The following is a 20,579-nucleotide window of genomic DNA, read 5'->3' as shown; positions in this document are numbered from 1 at the left end:
AATTTAATAGCTACCTGAGCATGAGAAAGTTAAACTCTCTGGGTCTGTATACACACACACACACACACACACACACACACACATATACACACAATGGAATATTACTCAGCCATCAAAAAGAATGAAATCTGGCCATTTGCCATGATGTGGTTGGAGCTAAAATGTATTATGCTAAGCAAAATAAGTCAATTGGAGAAAGACAAACACCATATAATTTCATTCCTATATGGACTTTAAGAAACAAAACAGATACACATGTGGGAAGTGGGTTCAGGGGGGATGGAGAGAAGAGAGAGAAACAAACCACAAAAAACTCTTAATGATAGAGAACTATGGGTTGATAGAGGGAGGGGGGTGGGAGATGGGTTAGAAGTGTGATGGGTACTGAGGAGGGCACTTGTGATGAGCTTTAGGTGTTGTATATAAGTGATGAATCACTGAATTTTACTCCTGAAACCAATATTGCACCGTATGTTAACTAACTAAAATTTAAATTAAAAAAATAAATCTGTTCCTGAAAAAAAAGAGTATGTTCAGCATATTAAAAATTATGTATATAAAGTTAGTGCCTAGGATATAGACAACACTAGAATATGGACCAGAGATGTGTACATAAGGGAGTTCATGAACAAGCGAAATTATTGGAGAAAACCAAAGTATACTTTAATTAACATATTTATTCCAAAATATTTATAGAAAGCCACAACCAGGCCCTGTGCTATGTGGAGATATAGAAACAAGTGGCATGATCCCTGCTCTTGAAAAGTTTATAGGGGTGTTTAAATCAACTCGGCATTAAAGTCATCTGTAAAGACTCAACCTGATCATTGTTACAAAGAAAGGTACCAAGGACCAAGGTCCAACAGTGAAGTACTTGCTCGTAGTCTATACATGGATTTAGGAAGCCAACTGAAAAGGGAAGATGGACTCTTGGGCCAGTCCAGGGGAGAAGGTGACAGCCTGGCTTTTGGCAAGTTTACTGGTCACCAAGGTACCTGATAAGCTAACAGGAAGGTGGGGAACCCCATCATTCTGAACTAAAGACTATGCCCTTGGGTGGGGAAGACAGTCATAGCTCTGGATTTTCAGATCCCTGCCATAATGGTGAGAAGCAGCAGCATCTGATTCCTCACACATCCATCATGGAATCTTTGGATATAGATAAATAATGCTCAGCCACTCTGTGACCAGGGATTTATGCTTTGACAGGTGCTGCTGTGGGTTCTGGGCCCTCCAGCTGTTGCCTTTGCTCTGTATGGCCAGAAGAGCAAGGTGTGCATGGAGTAGGTGACATGTGATTCATTGCAATTAGGGTAAGAATAAAAGGGAAAGAACAACATTGGCTTCAAGAGTCATCATTCAAGTGTCATAATTGAAGCTACTTGTCAATGTTTCCATGGAGTTGGCTCTCCAGATGAGCGTGCTGTAGGGTTATGCCTCAGCCTAGAACATGAAAGAACAAAACCTCACAGACACTGCAGATGAAGTCATTGCCGTTTTCTGACAAAACAGACAGGAAGGACAGGCTGCGGTTCCATCTTCATCTAAGAGAAGAGAGAGGAGAAAGAGAGGTAATGAGCAGTCATGGAAATGAGTGTCAGCTTATACATATGTTGGGGGATTTTACTGCCAACCATTAGACATTTCAGGACTGAGGACCAAAAGCCAAGAGTAACCTTCCTATTTCACAAATTGACCCTAAAAACTAGTCCTGCGTAGTGATGTGACTTGATTTGCTTTGATAATCCTAGAGAATGGATCTATCATAGATGATCCTTTGCACTAATGTAGATATTTCCTGGTATGAGGTTATGAGCAAGGGAGATAAGTTACACATTCATATCTTTACAGCATGGTATCATTATTAAATGTATGATTGAATGTTTAGATGGAAGGATGGATGGATGGATGGGAAGGTAGGTTGTTGGTGGTGGTTTGGTATGAAATGTGAACTTTAGAGCTAAAGGTGAAATAAATTTTAGGAAATTAAAAACTTCTAAGGTGGGATACCTAAGGAGAGCTGTCTGGGGAATCATTTGCTCAAAGAATAGAGTTCAGAGTCCTACCTCTAGCCTTGAACTAGAGATTAGAAATCACTTCAAACATCTCAAATATCCAAAGGTCTGACTAATACTACAACAGGAGAGTTGGGGACAGTGGTTCTGGGAGCTAAGAGAAGCAGAGACTCAGCCCCAGAATCTGGTAAGGTCAAGAGTCATTTGGTGTCTGTAATCCTCCCATATAATAATTCATGATGGTGGAACATCTCTCAGCCACCATTGATCTTAACTTGAGATCCACATTTATCAATAGAATTCAGGAGTAGGAGTTCTGTGAATTTGATGGAGAAAATAATTATGTAAAATAATTACATCTCAATTTCATTGACTTTTAATTAAAATGTAGGATTTCCTTCCACTGCAAAATAAGCACAAACCTTAATAGGTATCAATACTTGTGACTGTCACCAATAAAAATAACAAATATTTTCATATCAGATCACAGTAAGTGCTAATATCTCAAAATGTTGTGTATGCTCATTGCTGCTTTGAATTATGGCAGTCATGGAGCTCATAGCTAGGTCTAGTCATTTACTACATTAACAAACACTTGTCTTACTGTATCACATTCTTTTTGTTAACTAGATTTAAATATAATTGTAGGTTTTTTGGTAATCTTACGTATTTTATTTTATGCATTTAAAACATTATTCTGGGGCCACGTGGGTAGCTCAGTCGGTTGAGCATTTGATTCTTGATTTCAGCTCAGGTCATGATCTCACGGTTCATGAGATTGAGCCTTGAGTCAGGCTCCATCCACTGCAGAGCCCGCTTGGGATTCTCTCTCTATTTCTCTCTCTCCCTCTCCCCTGATCATGCTTGCTCTCTCTCTCTTTCTCAAAATAAATAAATAAGCACAAATAAATAAATAAATAAAACATTATCCTGAGAAGGGAGCTTCTCAGGAGCTTCACCAGACTAACAAAAGGTGTCCATGGCCCAAAAATGTTAGGGTGACAACAGCATGGATGGATCTAGAAAGTATAATGCTAAGCTAAATAATCAGTTAGAGAAAGACAAATACCATACGATTTCACTCATATCTGGAAGTTGAGAAACAAAACAAATGAACAAAGGAGAAAAAAGAGAGACAAACCAAGAAACTGTTAACTGTAAACACTGATGGTCGCCCGAGGGGAGGTGGTGGGGGATGGGTAAAATAGCTGATGGAGACTAAGGAGTGCATTTGTGATGAGCACTGGGTGATGTATGGAATTTTGAATCACTATATTGTATATCTGAAATGAATATAACACTGTATGTTACTTACATTGGAATTAGAACTTAAAACCTAATAAGAATGAAAAACAATGTTACGGTGAGAGAGCTGCTTCTTTCCATCGTGCCTCATCTTCCCTGGATGGACATCACACTGAATTCTCATGAAGGGATAGGCAGTTTTTTCCTGACATTTCCAGGAAGCAGCTCAAACCATCAAGCCCAAGGACTGTAAGCAAGCTGTTTTATCCATTAGGCACCATAGAAACGGGGCCTAGGGCCAATGAGCTTGAACAATGCTGTCTACAAAAACACTTAAGACAGAGCTAGGGGGAAAATTTTTTGCTGTAAACTAAAAATAAAGCTACAGATGTGCAATTAATAAATGTCTAATTAAATGTACCAAATTTCATATGTCAAATGCATCTGTCATTACATTTAATATTCACAAATATTTTTGCATTTGAAAAATTTACAGATCAGATTTTCTCACTTTGCAAGAAATCTCAAATAAACATGATTATGAAGAAAAACAATAAAAAATTAAAGTTACAGCCAAATATTTTCAAAAGTAGAATTATATAAATACACGTAATATTTTGTGGGCGGGGGGGAACTAGACTAATGGAATGTGTAATGTCAGAACATTTAGTACATTTTATTATGTTTGAGGGGTGCTTGGGTAGCTTAGTCGGTTGAGCAACTGACTCTGGCTCAGGTCATGACCTCATGGTTTGTGAGTCCGAGACCCCCATGGGGCTTTGCTCTGACAGCATAGACCCTGCTTCAGATTCTCTGTCTCCCTCTCACTCTGCCCCTCTCCCACTTGTGCTTTCCCTCTCTCTCTCTCCCTCTCTCCTCCCTCTTTCTGAAAAATAAATAAACATTAAAGAAAAAGTACGAAAGAAATGTCAGGGGGGTGAGGGGGTGCTCCAAAGAATCAAATGGACCCAGGCCTTCAAAGGTCTCAAAACCACACTGGCCTGAAATTGTAAACCTGTCCTCTTGGACCCTCAAAAGGAGCACAGCCTCAGAGTTTGGGCCCTTGGAAGACTCCTACCGTCTCCATCCCTTGCCCCATACACCCTCCCAAGGCTTCCCAATCTTCCCCACTCTTCCTTACCCCTCAAAGTCCACCTCACTTCCTGGCCCTGGGCACTTCAGCTTCTCAGAAAGATCAAAGAATTCCAGCCTTTTTTGTTTTGGTGGAGATGCCTGGAATCAAACGCAGGGCCTCACTCCTTTGGGGTTTTGCAAATAGCACTAGGAGGCTAGCTGGGTTCTCCTCTGCCCAGCTCTCTGACCCTCTAACAGGCAGGCCTGGCCCTCCACCAGTCGGAATTCTCCCAGGTCATGTCTCTTGGCTTTTCCTCTTTTCATCAGAAATGCTCTGTCTGGTTTCCTGAAAAATCACTGGACAAGCCCACCTTTGTCACCCTGAGTAGTGACAAGTTACGTGGAGGAGAAATTGTCCTAGCTGTCCTTCTTCCATCTCGATGTCATTGAGCATTCACCTGTGGTTGGTGGTACGGTTGAAGGGGCCATCTCCAGAGCTCAAAAGGAGAAAGATACTAGAGATCTCAGACAGGTCTGCTTGTCTGTGCCCTGCCCATATGTAAGAGATACACAAGAAGCCGTCCATAAGAGTTAGCTCTGAAGAAAGGAACCAAAACATGGGAGCAAGAAAAGGGCCTTTTTTGTTTAATTGTGGACCTTAGAGTCAGCTGGACTAAGTATTTACCTGAAGCCAAAAAAAAAGAAGAAAAACAATTGACAAATACAGAACATTTGCTGTATTTATTTGAAAGCATTAGAGAAATCAAGTAAACTCAGAACTTTGGTGTACTTTCTTATGCTTAACTGTAAGAATAGTGTAAACAAACAAAAAAAAAAAGGTCCCAAACCTGAACTTGGGAAGAACTTTTTCCTGGGGTGAAGTTAGCACTGCTGATAAAGTGCACAGGCCATCTGCTGATGAAGGTTAGTGGGACTAAGATTTGTCCCCAGAATCTAGTTCTCTACCCACCCGATGGAATATCAGGTGCCTTATACCAATGTTGTGTTGTTTTTTTTTAATGTTTATTTTTGAAAGACAAAGAGAGTGAGAGAGAGAGAGAGAGAGAGAGAGAGTGTGTGTGTGTGTGTGACTGGGGTGGGTCAGAGAGAGAGGGAGACACAGAATCCAAAGCAGGCTCCAGGTTCTGAGCTGTTAGCACAGAGCCTGACACGGGGCTCAAACCCACGAACTGTGAGCTCATGACCTGAGCCAAAGTCGGATGCTTAGCTGACTGAGCCACCCAGGCACCCCAATACCAAACTTCTTTTTTCTTGATGTATTTGATCTTACAGTAATTATAAAGTGTTCTTTTTTCCTAGGGGCACCTGGGTGGCTCAGTCGGTTAAGCTTTCGACTTCAGCTCAGGTCATGATCTCACGGTTCATGAGTTCAAGCTCCGTGTCTGGCTCTCTGTTGTCAGCACGGAACCTGCTTCAGATCCTCTGTCTCCCTCTCTCTCTGCCCCTTCCCCGCTCATGCTCTTTCTCTCTCAAAATAAATAAAAAATAATAAAATATTTTTTAAACGTTCTTTTTCTATAAGATACCCCTACTGAGAGTAAATCTTTGAATGAGCCTCCTAAATCCTTCTTCCTTTCTATCTGTGATATCTGCTCATGTCTGAAAAGTTGTGATATCTGTGATATCTGCTGTTTTGTCTGAAAAGTTGTCTTTACCATTAGTATTATTTTTAATTTAAGGTAAGGGTTGGACATTATGATCTTGCCTGGGTTTAAGATATTCAAGATTGCTGGCTTCTGTATCATTGAATTGCTTTATAATCATATATGACATATATAGATTAATTCCTCCAAAGATTATAGGCAAAAGAATTCTGCTTTAATTACATTTCCCACATAGTCTGTTAAGGCAAAATACTGCTTAAGTGTAATTTTCAAAAAAGTAAAATTATGACTCTTATGTAAATATAAATGCACACATGTCTGAGATTGTATTAAGTACTAAAGAACCAGTAAGATGCAAGAACCACTTTTAGGAAGAATTTGAAGAACAGTCATTTATAGAGACAATCAGAAATGCTGAAATAAGTATGCTAATAATATTTGCAAAACTGATGGATATTATATAGGAAAATGATGTATAATATTGAAGTTATCCTTCTAAAGGGCAGAAGCCAATTGTATCTCTACTGGACAAGAGCGTTTGTACTTCTATTGCCAAGAGCCATTTGCATGACCACCATTTTCTACCACTTCCATTTTGCCTTCGTCAATAGGAGACAATCAAAGGTATGCACCCCTACAAAATCAGAGAGTATTCTCTTGACAGTCCCCAGAGCTCTGTTAGAAGATAACCCCATAATCTCTTTAGCCAATTCCTGAATCTTAGATCATTTTGCTTGACAAGAAACCATTTCTCAACAATTGCAGGGGTGCCTGGGACTCTTGATTTTGGCTCAGGTCATGATTTCATGGTTCAGTTCCTGAGATTGAGCCCCGCATTGGGCTCTATGCTGAGAGCTCAGAAACTGGGATTCTCTCTCTCTCTCTCTCTCTCTCCCTCCCTTCCTTTCTCCAGCTTGTCTGCACATGCTCTCTCTCTCTAAATAAATAAATAAATAAACATTAAAAAAACAATCGCACCATATCAAAAAATAAAGTATAGAACAAATTAATGTTGGGTGGGGACTATGAGAATTATAGCGAACAATTGTTGGCCCCTCTGCTTTCCTCTTCCTGACTTTACAGTAATAACAAAACAATACTTTCTAGAATGGCTTATAATTATAGTACAATTTCAATCTAAATCCCATTTTTTGAAGAGGGAAAAATTGAAAAATGATTCTGGAGCTCACCTGGGAAAATGAGTATCTGAAAACAGTCAAGAAAATTTTGAAAATGAATTGAGAGAAGGGGATGGGTGTCAGAGGCTATGCGGGAAGAAAGTAGAGAAGCTTGCTTTCACCTGATGATGTTAGACATGAAAAGTCATTTGAAATTTACAATAATAAAAATAGGAACATATTAATAAAACAATATAAATCCCCAAACCATACACAAGTTTAAGAATATGCTAGATGCAACATTTAAAATCAGTGGACAGATGATTCAATAGATTATATTAAGACAACTTGATCCATAGTTGCTCAAAAAAAATTATATCTTTATTTTTTTTAGAGGTTTTGTGTTTAAGTAATCTCTACATCCAATGTAAAGCCCAAACCCACAACCCTGAGATCAAGAGTCACATGCTCTACTGACTAAAAAAACATGTTTTTAAATTATTGAAGCATCAGTTGGGGCACCTGGGTGGCTCAGTCGGTTAAGCCTCTGACTTTTGATTTTGGCTCAGGTCATGATCTCACAATTCATGAAATTGAGCCTGACATTGGGCTCTGCATTGACAGTATGGAGCTTGCTTGGGATTCTCTCCTCCCTCTCTCTCTGTCCCTGCCCACTAATTCTCTCTCTCTCTCTCTCTTTCTCTCTCTCTCTCAAAACTAAATAAATAAATGTTCTTCTAAAAAACATCATTTGTTGGGGCGCCTGGGTGGCGCAGTTGGTTAAGCGTCCGACTTCAGCCAGGTCACGATCTCGCGGTCCGTGAGTTCGAGCCCCGCATCGGGCTCTGGGCTGATGGCTCAGAGCCTGGAGCCTGTTTCCGATTCTGTGTCTCCCTCTCACTCTGCCCCTCCCCCGTTCATGCTCTGTCTCTCTCTGTCCCAAAAATAAATAAACGTTGAAAAAAAAAAATTTTTTTAATAAATAAATAAATAAATAAATAAACATCATTTGCAATTAGCTAGTTGGGGATGGGGAGGGAGCTCTGATATTTTAGACAGAAGGCAGCCAGAGCAAAGGAATTACAGTTCAAGCAAGGATAAAACAGTGGGTCCAGATGGAAAGCTTAATGCCCAACAGAGTAATGGTGAGCTGAGCAGAGGAGAGTGGTAGGAACCAACCACATCAGAGCTGGGGGGTGGGGGACAGGGGTGGTGTGGCATGAAAAATAGGCTTGAACTTGATCTTCAAACGGATGGAAAGCCTGGGAAGGTTTCAAGTGGGAAATTGTGATGATGAAGTTTTCATTTCAGATCGTTTACTCTGCTATTTAGAGGATAGATTCAAAAGGTTAAGAAAAACCATTTTGGATATAGTTGCACAAGGAGAAGATTCCAGAAATATTTGGGAATGGGAGACACATTGCAAAAGTTTAAAGGAGGAATACATGGAAAAAAGATGGAAGTTATCAGGACATTCCACATGTTAGAGAATTTGGATGGGAGAAAAAGGAGAAAGGTAGGGAGTGACTTAAGGGAGCAGCAGGTTCTAACAAAGGTTGTTAAGCAAAGAGAGACTCAAGCACATTAGCAGCAAGGCTTGAGTAATGGTGGGAAGGGGGCAGACCTGGAAAGAGTCAGAAGGGAAGGGTTAGGGGAGCCATGGGAGAGCCATCTGTCCATCTATGTAGGAAAAGAGAAGGGGGCACCTGGGTGGCTCAGTCTGTTGGGCGTCAGACTCGGCTTAGGTTATGATCTCAGGGTTCCCAGGTTCGAGCCTCACATTGGGCTCTGTGTGGACAGCTCGGAGCCTGGAGCCTGCTTTGGAGTCTGTGTCTTTCTCTCTCTTTCTCTGCCCCTCTCCTGCGTGTGAGCTCTCTCTCTGTCTGTCAAAAATAAATGAATAAACTTAGAAAAAAAGAAGAGGAGGCTACCACGCAGTCCTAGTATCAGCTCTCCTGTTCTCTTTATCAGTTTCAGATCCACCTACTGCTCCAGAAAGCTCCTAACCATCCAGTCCACAGGTTTCCCGCCCCTATTTTACACCAGTGTTATTGGCAGCACTGGGGATAAAGCAATGAACGAAACAGATCAGGTCCTGCCCTCACGGCACTTATGTACTCATGGGAGACGAGACAACCGTCAGATACGTCACCACGGAAATCCCTGCCAGGAAGTGGTACATGCCCTCAAGAACGGTATAACCGAAGGGAAGGAGGGCTAGAGTGACTGAGGGGCACTATTCACATGAGGTGGCCAAAGGACAACTCTCTGGCCAGATGACATTTTTTCTGAAGCCAGCGGGGCAGAATTTAATGAATGATGGATAGGAAGTCAAAGTTTCAAAAGTCGAGATCCTATAAAACAACACCTTCTAGGAAAATCAATAAACAAAGTAGCCTGGTCCAGTTATCGGTTATCCTGACAGTGGTATTTCTGGACTAAAAATTTGGGCTGCAAATCAACTTTCTGTTAATCCCAAATGTGACTCGTCTCATCATACAGTACCACTTAATATTTATTTCCGATCCCCCAAACAGGCCTACATGTTAGAGAACTGAAGGACAAAACTAGCATTGTAAGAGTCCAATTTCTGTTAAGATTCCACGGAAAATGCTAAGAGAGAATACCTCTGAGGAAAGCCTGAGGTAAATTGCTGGGATGTCTAAAATGTCTTAAATCTCCTTGTAATTTAATTTTTCATCAAATGCATGCTGTGCACCTACAAGTGCTAAGTACTAGCCTGAGCACCAGGGGCACAGATTTTGAACAACAGCCGTGTCTTCGAAGAAACCTTCTGCCAGAAGGTCTGGCTGGCTGAAAACATACTGATTATATCGCGTGACTGCAATAGAAGATGGCCAAAGAGCAGAGCTTTGGGAATCTAACCTCCAGAGCAAGGAGATACTGGGGGTAGGGGAGCTTCTCGGAGAAAATCCCTTATAACTTTCCTAAGTGCCCCATTCCTCCCTCCCATGCTGCATTCCTTCGTTCATTCCCTCACCCCCTCCAGTAAATACATATGGAGCAGCTAGTGAGTGCGACGCCCGTTCTGAGAGCCAGAGATACAGCAGTGAACAAAAACAAGCAAAACCCCTACCTTGATAGAGTTTACATTCCAAGCTGGGAGACAGATCACTAAAATAGGTAGCACGGTAGAAGGTGATGAGAGCAACGGAAAAGATGTCAATGGGTCTGTTAGACGAGGCACAGAGTAGCAAGTGGTGGACAGGAGCTGCTTAGGACTGGCCCAAGAGAGCTAATTGCTAGCATCTCTTCCCCAGTCCCCATTTACCGATATCACATCAGTAGCTTAAAATGGTCACAGTGGGCAGGGGTGCCTGGGTGGCTCAGTCGGTTGAGGGTCTGACTTCGGCTCAGGTCATGATCTCACGGCTTGTGAGTTCAAAACCCGCATCGGGCTCTGTGCTGACAGCTCGGAGCCTGGAGCCTCTTCAGATTCTGTGTCTTTCTCTCTCTCTCTCTCTGTCCCTCCCCCACTCACACTCTGTGTCTCTGTTTCTCAAAAATAAGTAAACATTAAAAAAAATTAAATACACACACACACGTGCACACATGCATTTAGTTTTTGACTGCATGCACTTGTGGAAATGGGTCTATATGTACTGTTGCTTCTGTGCCTGGCTCTGGTGCCTGAAGTCAGCAGGGCGGGTAGCCAGCAAGAAAAAGCGGATGTGAAGTAAGGGAAGAAGATGAAACCCAGAGGATGGACTAGAATGATCAACTATCTCTCTTTGCCTCCAAGCCTCTGTCTTCAGTGATGTGGCAAAGTCCTATGCGAGAAGCCAGCACCCTTCATCAGGGAGCTACACACACCCTTGACCCAGGAGTCTGAGACACTAAAGGAGGCTCCAGCGAGAGAGAGCTGTAAGAGTTGTGGGGCCAGCCACAGCCTGGTGCCAGCCAGGTGAGCCCACAGGTAAGCGACACCACAGTTGGCTGCACCAGCGCTCTGCACACTGTACCCGTCCTCTACGTGCAAAACCAGTATGGCCATTCCTTCACCGACGCCTTCCACATCTCATGCAGCCTGACAACTCTGTAGGGAAGGCACTCTGGGAAACCGGTCTGGCTAAATAATAATAATAATAATAATAATAATATAAGCTAAATTGGTAATGCAAACCCACCACGGTTAGGAAAGAGAACAAAGAGTGTTGGTGGCAATTTTCAATAGGATTTTCAGGGCAAGGTTTACCAAGAAGCTGACATTTGCACAACAATCTGAAAGAAGTGAGGGAGCGAGCTTTGGGGATTGTTATGGGAAGAGAGTTCCAGGCAGAGGGGTAGCAAATGGAAGACCCTGAGTTGAAGGCACACCTGATACGTTCCAAGAACAGCAAGAATGACAGTTGGCTGGAGTGAATGAGGGAGAGAGTAGAAAGAGGAGGGGCCAAGAAGGCAACTGTGTGTGAGTGTGTGTGTGTGTGTGTGTGTGTGTGTGTGTGGAGAGAGAGGGGAGGGCTTGTAAGACTTCGCCAAGACCTCGGCTTCTACTCTGTGTGGGATTAGCCTTCAGTGGATGATTTTGAGCAAGGAAATAACAAGATCAAATCAGTCTTAGCAGGACCATTCTGGCTGCTATACTGGGAATAGCTTGAAACGTCAGCAAATGAGGATTATTAAAGGGTTATTGCAAAAATCAACAGAGAAGCAGATGACAGCTTAGACCAGGGGAGCAGCAATGGGGATGGAGCAAAGAGGTGGGATTCTGGACGTCTTTTGAAGGTCAAGTCAACAGAATTTGGACTGGGATGTGTGTTATGGGAGAGCTGGAAGAATTAAGGATGAGTCCAAGTTCTTGGGCTGAGCAACCAGAATATTAGAGGTTGCAATTAACTGAGATTGCAAGAAATGAAAGACAATCAAGTTTGGATGGGAAGAGGGAGATCAAGAGTTTAGTCTGGACGAGTTGAGTTTGAGTTTTCCTCTAGACATCAAATCGAAGATGACAGTTGGATCTGTGAATACAGAATTTAGGGAACAGGCATAGGCTAAAGATATAATTCTGAGATTAACAACATACAGAGAGTATTTAACACCATGAGGCTGGATGAGACCAACAAGACGTAAAGTAGAAGAGCGAAGATCTGGAAGGACTGCGTGCAGGGACCCTACCCATTAAATGCTCAGGGATATGAGGAGGAATAAGCAAAAGACGCTAACAAGGAGTGACCAGAGAGGTAAGAGAAGATCCAAGGGACTGTGGTAGCCTCCAAAGCAAGTAACAAAAAGAGAGAGGGAGCAATCAACTGAGTCAGATGCTGCAGATGTGCCACATTAGAGGAGAACTGAGAGCTGATCCTTGGATTTAGCGAAACAGAGGTCTTTGGTCACTTGCTAAGGACAATTTTGGCGATAAAAGTTATATGAACTGAGTTCAAATAAGAAGGAAATAGAGAAGTTAGGGACAATGCATAGAGGCAACTCTTTTGAGGTGTAAAAGGAAGAAGAAAAAGGAGACATGAGCAAGAAAGCAGAATGGGGATCAAGAGAGAGTTTTGATCTGCCTTTCTTTGAACTGGGAGAAATCACTGTGTTTGTAGGCTGGCAAGAATGATCCAGTGGAGAGGGAAATTTTTGTGATGGATGGAGAGAGGGGACAGCTGTTGAAACAGTGTCCAAAGTGAGCAAGGATGAGATCTAGTACTTAAGCGGAGGGATTGCACTCCGAGCAGAGTGACCTTCATCCACCGGAGACCAAACACTTGAAGCCAACCGACCACGTACATGAAGCAGACAGGTAGGTTTGGGGGGAGGTTATAGAAATTATTATTCCTAATCTCTCATATGTCATGAATGTTAACAGCTATTCAATATTATCACACATCATTTTGGGTGATTTAATCTGTTCTTGTGCTTTCACTGACCTCTTATCCTTAAGCTTCAGATCCAAGATCCAAGATGTGGACATCTCTCAAAATCAACAGGTCTAGAACTCAATTCACTTTGGTCTTCTCTGGGCAACTCCACCTACTGCTAGCTTGTTGCAGTCAAGGGCTCCTTCCACCTGGGCACATCAACCACAGTGCTAGATTTCTGAATTTCTTCTTCTTCCTCATACTCCTTCCTCAACATCTTGGAAATCCTTTCTCTCCTCCCTTCTCTCCTCTATCATCCCTCCAACTGTGTACCCTTTCACTCTCTCAAGCATGTCTTTCTTCTGGACTTTGGCCTCCTAACTGATCCTCTCCGTCAATGTGGCCTCCTGTGACTCTCTCTTCCCCAGGTACAGAGTGATCTGTCCGAAATGCAAACACTGTGTCACTTTCTGGAGTAAACGCTTCCACGGTCCAGTCTATACAGCATGGCACTCAAGGCCTTTCATGCTGTGTTTACATCTTTAGCTGCGTCTCCTGCCCCTTTTAATCTGGTACTTTATTCACCAATCATACGAAGCATATATGGCTTCCCTGCACAGCGCTCCCCAAAACTACCCCCGCAAAACTGTTGAGTACCGCCATGCCGATGACTGATTACCCTTCAACTCTCAGCTTTGGCACCATGTCCTCCAGGGAACTCTCTCTGATCCAGTTTGAGCCAAGTGCCATTCCCTAGGGCTTTCACAATATCACATCCAAACACCCAGTGTGTTATCGGTGCTCAATGAATTGGTTGCCATTATATTAGATGAACTACATGTAATTGATTAAACTATGTTAGATGATATCTTGAAATCCTAGGGGCGCCTGGGTGGCTCAGTCGGTTGAGCATCCGACTTCGGCTCAGGTCATGATCTCACAGCTCGTGGGTTTGAGCCCCGTGTCGGGCTCTGTGCTGATGACTCAGAGCCTGGAGCCTGCTTCGGATTCTGTGTCTCCCTCTCTCTCTCTGCCCCTAACCCACTCACATTCTGTTTCTGTCTGTCTCAAAAAATAAATAAAAATTTAAAAAATTTAAAAAAAAAAAAAGAAAGAAATCCTTTCCAGTACCATGGTACTGCAGCAGGCATTTTTCTTTTGGTCAGTCTTTTTTTTTTTTTTTTTAATTCCAGTATAATTAACATACAGTGTTATATTCATTTTAGGTAGACAATATAGTGGTTCAATAATTTTATACATCACTTAGTGCTCATCACAGTAAATGGACTCTTAATCTCCTTCACCTATTTCACCCATTTCCCCACCCACCTCCCCTCTGGTCACCATCTGTTCTCTACAGTGAAGAGTGTTTTTTTGGTTTGTCTCTTATTTCTTTGTTTTGTTTCTTAAATTCCACATATGAGTGGATCCATATGGCATTTTATTTCTCTGATTTATGTCATTTAGCATTATACTCTCTAGATCCATCCATGTTGTTGCAAATGGCAAGAATTCACTTATTTTTATGGCTAAGTGGTACTTCATTGTATCTATCTACCACCTCTTTATCCATTCATCTATCAATAGACACTTGGGTTGCTTCATATCTTGGATACTGTAAATATTGTTGCAATAAACATAGGTGTGCATATATCTTTCCAAGTTAATGTTTTTGGATTCTTTGGGTAAATACCTCGTAGTGGAATTACTGGATCATAATTTTAATTTTTTAATTTTTTGATTAATTAATTGATTTAATTTTAATTTTTTGAGGAGCCTCTATACTGTCTTCTACAGTGGCTGCCCCAGTTTGCATTCCCACCTACAATGCACAAGTGTTCCTTTTTCTTTACATCCTCACCAACACTTGTTGCTTCTTGCGTTTTTTATTGTCGCCATTCTGATAGGGGTGAGGCTGTATCTCATTGTGGCTTTGATTCGTATTTCCCCCATGATGAGTGATGTTGAGCGTCTTTTCATGTGTCTGCTGCCTTTTTTGGGTCTTACTGCCTTTTTTGGGTCTTACTGCCTTTTTTGGGTCTTACTGCCTTTTTTGGGTCTTACTGAGATAAAATTCACATGCCATATAAAATTCACATGCCATATAATTCACCTTTTTGAAGTGTAGAATTCAGTGGCTTTTAGTATATTCACAGAGTTGTGTAACTGACACCACAGTCAATTTTACAACATTTTATTACCCCCCAAAGAAACCCTGTACCTTTTAGTTGTCACTCTCCTTTTCCACACGACCCACTCGACCCTTGGAGATACTGATCTCCTTTCTGTTTCTGTTGATTTGTGGATTTGCCTATTCTGGACATTTCATATCAATGGAATGTTACAATATGTGGTCTTTTGTGTCTGGCTTCTTTCAATTAACATAACATTTTCAAGATCCATCCCTATTGTAGAATGTATCAGTATTTCAGTTCTTTATTGTTAAACAATATTTCATTTATATGAATATGCCACATTTTATTATTTATCCATTCGTCATTTGATAGACATTTGGGTTGTGTCCAATTTTTGTCTACTATGAATAATGTTGCTATGAACATTCTTGCACAAGTTTTTAATGTGGCTATATTTTTCATTTCTTTGGGGCATATACTAGGAGTGGAATTGTTGTGTTCATAAGGTAACTCTGTATTTAATCTTTTGATGAACTGCCACACTATAGCAGATGTATTTTTCCATTACATAAGTGAAAATGTGGATACCACTTGTCTTTACAAAAGGTTTGTGCTGCTGGGGCACCTGGGTGGCTCAGTCGGTTAAGTGTCAGACTTCAGGTCATGATCTCGCTGTTCCTGAGTTCAAGGCTCGTGTTGGGCTGTGTGCTGACAGCTCAGAGCCTGGAACCTGTTTCAGATTCTGTGTCTCCCTCTCTGTTTCTGCCCCTCCCCTGCTCGTGCTCTCTCTCTCTCTCTCTCTCTCTCTTAAAAATAAACATTTAAAAAAAATGGTTTGTGCTGCAGTTGGCTGGAGATCTTGGACAAGAGAACTTTTGATTCAGGTTAGCTGGCCCTTTGACACCCCATAGTGTATAGCGACCCACTGCCCTGCTGGCCACAGAAAACGCCTTTCAAAACTAAGATGCTGGTCTCAGCCCTCCAGGTAAGGTTGGGAATGTGACTTCCAAATGAAGTCATAGCCATTGTTCCTCTCATTCATCATCCACTCCCCAGTAACATCTGAATTTTAAAATACTGTATTTAAAATAACATATGATTCTCCTATTTATTTTGTGACTTAGTTATAATTGTGTAATAAATCTATTGACTATAATACATTTGAACATTTACATACACATGGCAGCTACAGATTGTATTTTATGGTGTTTGGATAATTTTTAAAAAACAAAATAAAATACCATCTAAATCTCTCATCATTCCCAAATCAACATACACCCCATAATCTTTCAAGAGTTCAGCCTCCACCGGCTCACTACCCTCTTCAAAGACCTTCAGTACCTCTAGGATAAAGAACAGACTTCGTGAGCTTGGCCCCCAGGAATCCTCAGCTCTGCCCCGTATGTATCTCTGTCTTATCTCGTGCCACACCCTCCATGAACTTCTGTTCTGTGACTCTCGTCTCCTCACCCTCCTAAGTACACCTTCCCGAGCCTGTTCCCTGGTCCTCTGCTCCAACCATGTTCCCCCTCCTGGTATTATCTATGTCTGATTCATGTTCCAAAGTCCAGGTCAACGGCAGTCTCCTCTATGAATGCTTCAACGTCAAAAAAAAAAAAGACCTCTCCCTCCTCTGGGATTCTACAGCATTTATTTTTGCCATACATCATTGAATTTTTTTTTTTTTATGGACACATCATCCTCTCCCACTAAGTTATAAGTTCCTTGAAGGCAGGGTGATATGGTAACCTTTACCCTCTCTATAGACATTGCTTTTAGCCTAGTGTGTGTCTGGGGAAAGGCGACTTTGCTCAAATGTGATTGTGATTTGTTGGATACTTAACAAAAGCTATGTTTGAAGGAGTATAGAAATGGTTTACCATAAATAACATTTCCTTTTCAGTCCTCCAGTAATTCCCTACATTCATGTGGTTCAGTGCTTATCTCCTGAACTTCTCTTTGGAAGGGTTGGGTTTGTAATCAGTCTTTATTAAGTACTTACTCTGTGCACAGTACTGGACATATGAGTTCAAACGGCATGCATACCCTCAAAACTTTGCCTTCCGGGAATCAGCTTCATGGTATTCTTATTTTTACTAAAGTTTCATATTCATCTTAGAAGAACTGGTGTTCAAATCACTAGAAAGACATGTAGACATGGTGACAGTTTGAATCCAACCAGAGGAAGAGACCCTGAGTCTCACGGCCTCCTGGATGTGGTAGTTTTGCTCTGAGAAGAGGCAGAGAAGTGGGAATTCTCTTTTTCCCCTGTTGCTTGTTTACTTGTCTGCACTATGTTGAGTAGTGTATGACCCTCTGTACCGTGGCCTCTGCTCTATGACATTCGATGACTTCTACATTGTGTTGAATTTTTGCTCTGCTGCTAAGTCTGTACCTTCCTTTTCCTAGACACTTTACCTCTGTTCCCCTTCAGTTCAGTAAACATACATTGAGCACCTACTGCATGCAAGGAATGATGGAAAACATTGGTTTCCCAATTTATCATTATATGTTAGATATATTTATAACACATAAGATATATTTATGTATAATCTACATACACATTTGTAAAAGTATATTTTCATAAGCAGAGTAGAGTAACATGTTATAAGAGGGTTAAGCTCAAAAGTAAATACGTTAGGGGTGCTTGGGTGGCTCAGTCAGTTGAGCATCCAACTCGATTTTGGCTCAGGTCATGATCCCAGGGTTGTGGGATCTAGACCCTGCTTAAGATTCTCAATCTGTCTCCCTCCCTCTCTCTCTGCCCCTCTCCCCCTCTCATGCTCTCTCTCTCTCAAACTAAAAAAAAAAAAAAAAAAAAAAAAAAGTAATATGTTAGGTGAAAATCAAATAAAAGCACAACTTCTCTCAGGAAGTCCTTAAATAGTCTTGAAAAATCATACCCTAAGTGGTACAAAGGAAGTGATGTCCACCTGAGAAAACACGTGAGGAAACAGCCAACTCATGCATGAAACATTTCAAACTCATGTAGGGCTTCTTGAGAGTGATGCAAGTTATCACTCATGTGAGGACTTTAAGACACAGAACATAACACAAGGGAAGAGAAGCAAAAATAATATAAAACAGGGATGGGGATAAGAGACTCTTAAATATGGAGAACAATCAGAGGGTTACTGGAGGGGGTGCGGGAGGCGAGATGGGCTAAATGAGTAAGGGGCATTAAGGAATCTACTCCTGAAGTCATTGTTGCACTATATGCTAGCTAACTTGGATGTAAACTTAAAAATAATAATAATAAAATAAATAAATAAAAGAACCTCAGAGAGCGAGGCAAGTTAAGTGTGCATTCGATGAGATTTTGCCGTGTCTGGCGGTGTGTGTGTGTGTGTGTGTGTCTGGCTTTTATTCTAGGGACACAAAATTCTAAAGATGAATGCTGTAAGTACTACAATCTCTTTCTTTCTTTTCCTTTTGGATTGCCTCAATAGACCTGCTCTCCATTCTCCGCTCTGGAGAGCGTTCAAGGTGTTCGGTCTTCGAACCTTTCAGCCGTCATGTCCTAGTTCTAGGCTGCCACCTTGTGGCTATTAAGTGGATGTGCTTTAGCCGGCCTGTTCAGTGTGCCGCTTGCCTACACCCTTAATTAGACGCCATTCCTCTTACCTTCTGCATGTTCGTCGCTACAGCTAACTCCACCTGGTATTTAGGAACAAGACGTTACTTAGGTGACAGATAAAAAGTAGAAATGCGTGCTTCCTTCCCCCAGAGCTTCCAGTTTTCCTGTCACAGAATCATGAAAATGTATCACAACACTTTATATCCTTCAATAACTAATAACTGTCCCCAAAGCTTAAAATCATGGCAAGGTTGCACATTTTTTTTGGAGTCTACACATAATTAGAGTTCTCCTCTATCCCCAGTTGCCATGTAATCTTTATTTTATTTTAATGTTTATTTATTTTGAGAGAGTGTGTGTGTGCACGAGTTGTGTGTGTGTGTGGACGGGCAGTTTCTTCTGGGTATCTTTTTTTTTTTTTATAACAGGTTTTCAAAAAAAATTTTTTTAAGTTTATTTATTCTGTGTGAGAGAGAGAGAGAGAGAGAGAGAGCAAGCACGAGTGGGGTATGGGGCAGAGAGAGAGGAAGAGAGAATCCCAAGCAGGCTCCACCTCACTGCAGAGCCCAATGCTGGGCTCAAACCCACAAACTGTGAGATCATGACCTGAGCTGAAATTGAGTCAGAGAAACTGACAAAACCACCCGTGCGCCACTGGGATATCTTTTTCTTTTGTGCAACTTCTTCTTCTGGTTTAGGAACAATCTGCCCTTCTTCAGCAAGCATCATCTCACTGTGGCACGGAGAGCTCATGTAGGGTTAATCCGACCAGGAGCCAGCCCTGTAAGTTCTACGTCTCATCCTAGGGGTTTGTCACCTGGATGTGCTCAATGACCACAGAATCTACATCTAAACCCTTAAGTTCAGAATGACTCTCTGCATTTTTAAGCACCTGCAGTAAAAATTCTGCACTCTTTTTGGGCCACCGACCCTGTGCCCAGCCCCACTGTTTGCCTGGGCACATGTACCAACTCTACCGTTGTAGTGATGGAATGACACACAGTGCTTCTGTAAAGTGACATCCTTTGGATACTTGGTGGCTTTTCAGATATGCATACCCTTGATGGCCTGGACAGCTTCATGTGTGTTCTCAAGGTGAACACGAAGACTTGAACCTCTTGATTTGAATCATTTTGCAGGGTCTTCTGGTCAAGTGAGTAGCAAACCATTTCCAGAGATGACCTCAGGCCACTTACAGGAAGAGCTGGATATTGCCTGTTAATTTTTATTGATTATGCATCATAATCATTACCTAAAATGAATCCAATTCCTTCAAGTCCCCTTAGAGACTATTATCTCAACATCGTAGTCCCTCAGTGAAGGGAGAGCGGTGCTATTTCTCCTTACTGCCACAAAACAGTTCAACAAACACGTGTTGATTGCCCACTGTGTGTTAGGTTGGGCAATACCAAATGAGCAACATTATCATACCCTCAAAAACTTCATAGTCTCTTCTGGTGCAGTGGTTAGTTCTCAACCCCCGGCTGTATATTAGAATCATGTGGGCCTCCCCCCCCCCTCCCCCGCCAAACCAAATAAATAAAAACCTCTGGAGATGGAATCTGAGTATGATTGTTTTTCCAAAGGTCCCAGGTGGTCCTAGTGAGCAGGCAGTGTTTAAAACAACTGGTCTAGTTGGGAAAGAGACTTAATACAAATTAATTGTAATGTTCTATTAGAGGTATAAATAAATTGCTATTGAGTAATAAATTCTGCCTAAAGATCAAGCAGAATATAAGGTTCATGAAGGCAGAGATTTTTGTTTTTTTCATTGATACATCGTAAGCACTAGAACATATCTAGGTTAGTCATTTAATTTATATTGTTGAGCTATGAATGAATGAATTAAATTTCGAAATGAGGTATGGGAAAAGAATTTAAAGGAGAGATACTATAGGGGCACTTGGGTGGCTCAGTCGGTTGAGCATCCAACTTCGGCTCAGGTCATGATCTCATGGTTTATGGGTTCAA

The 20,579-nt window shown here is 41.6% G+C and overlaps 1 protein-coding gene across 1 annotated transcript in view; it reads right to left on the bottom strand.

Annotated features, from left to right (window-relative positions):
* MEP1B (meprin A subunit beta) overlaps window positions 1-19,361 on the bottom strand; it is a 53,572-nt gene extending 34,211 nt beyond the window's left edge. Inside the window, exons 1-2 of the mRNA XM_043557179.1 lie at window positions 19,245-19,361; window positions 18,656-18,688 (exon numbers count right to left, since the gene is read on the bottom strand). Of these exons, the coding sequence (XP_043413114.1) occupies window positions 18,656-18,688; window positions 19,245-19,361 (150 nt within the window). The remainder of the gene's footprint in view (window positions 1-18,655; window positions 18,689-19,244) is intronic.
* Between the last annotated feature and the right edge of the window lie 1,218 nt (window positions 19,362-20,579).

The sequence above is a fragment of the Prionailurus bengalensis genome, chromosome D3 (assembly GCF_016509475.1).
Source record: "Prionailurus bengalensis isolate Pbe53 chromosome D3, Fcat_Pben_1.1_paternal_pri, whole genome shotgun sequence".
NCBI classification, from domain to species: Eukaryota; Metazoa; Chordata; class Mammalia; order Carnivora; family Felidae; genus Prionailurus; species Prionailurus bengalensis.
Note: the sequence above shows the minus strand (reverse complement) of the source record. Positions and strands in the feature narration are given on the sequence as shown.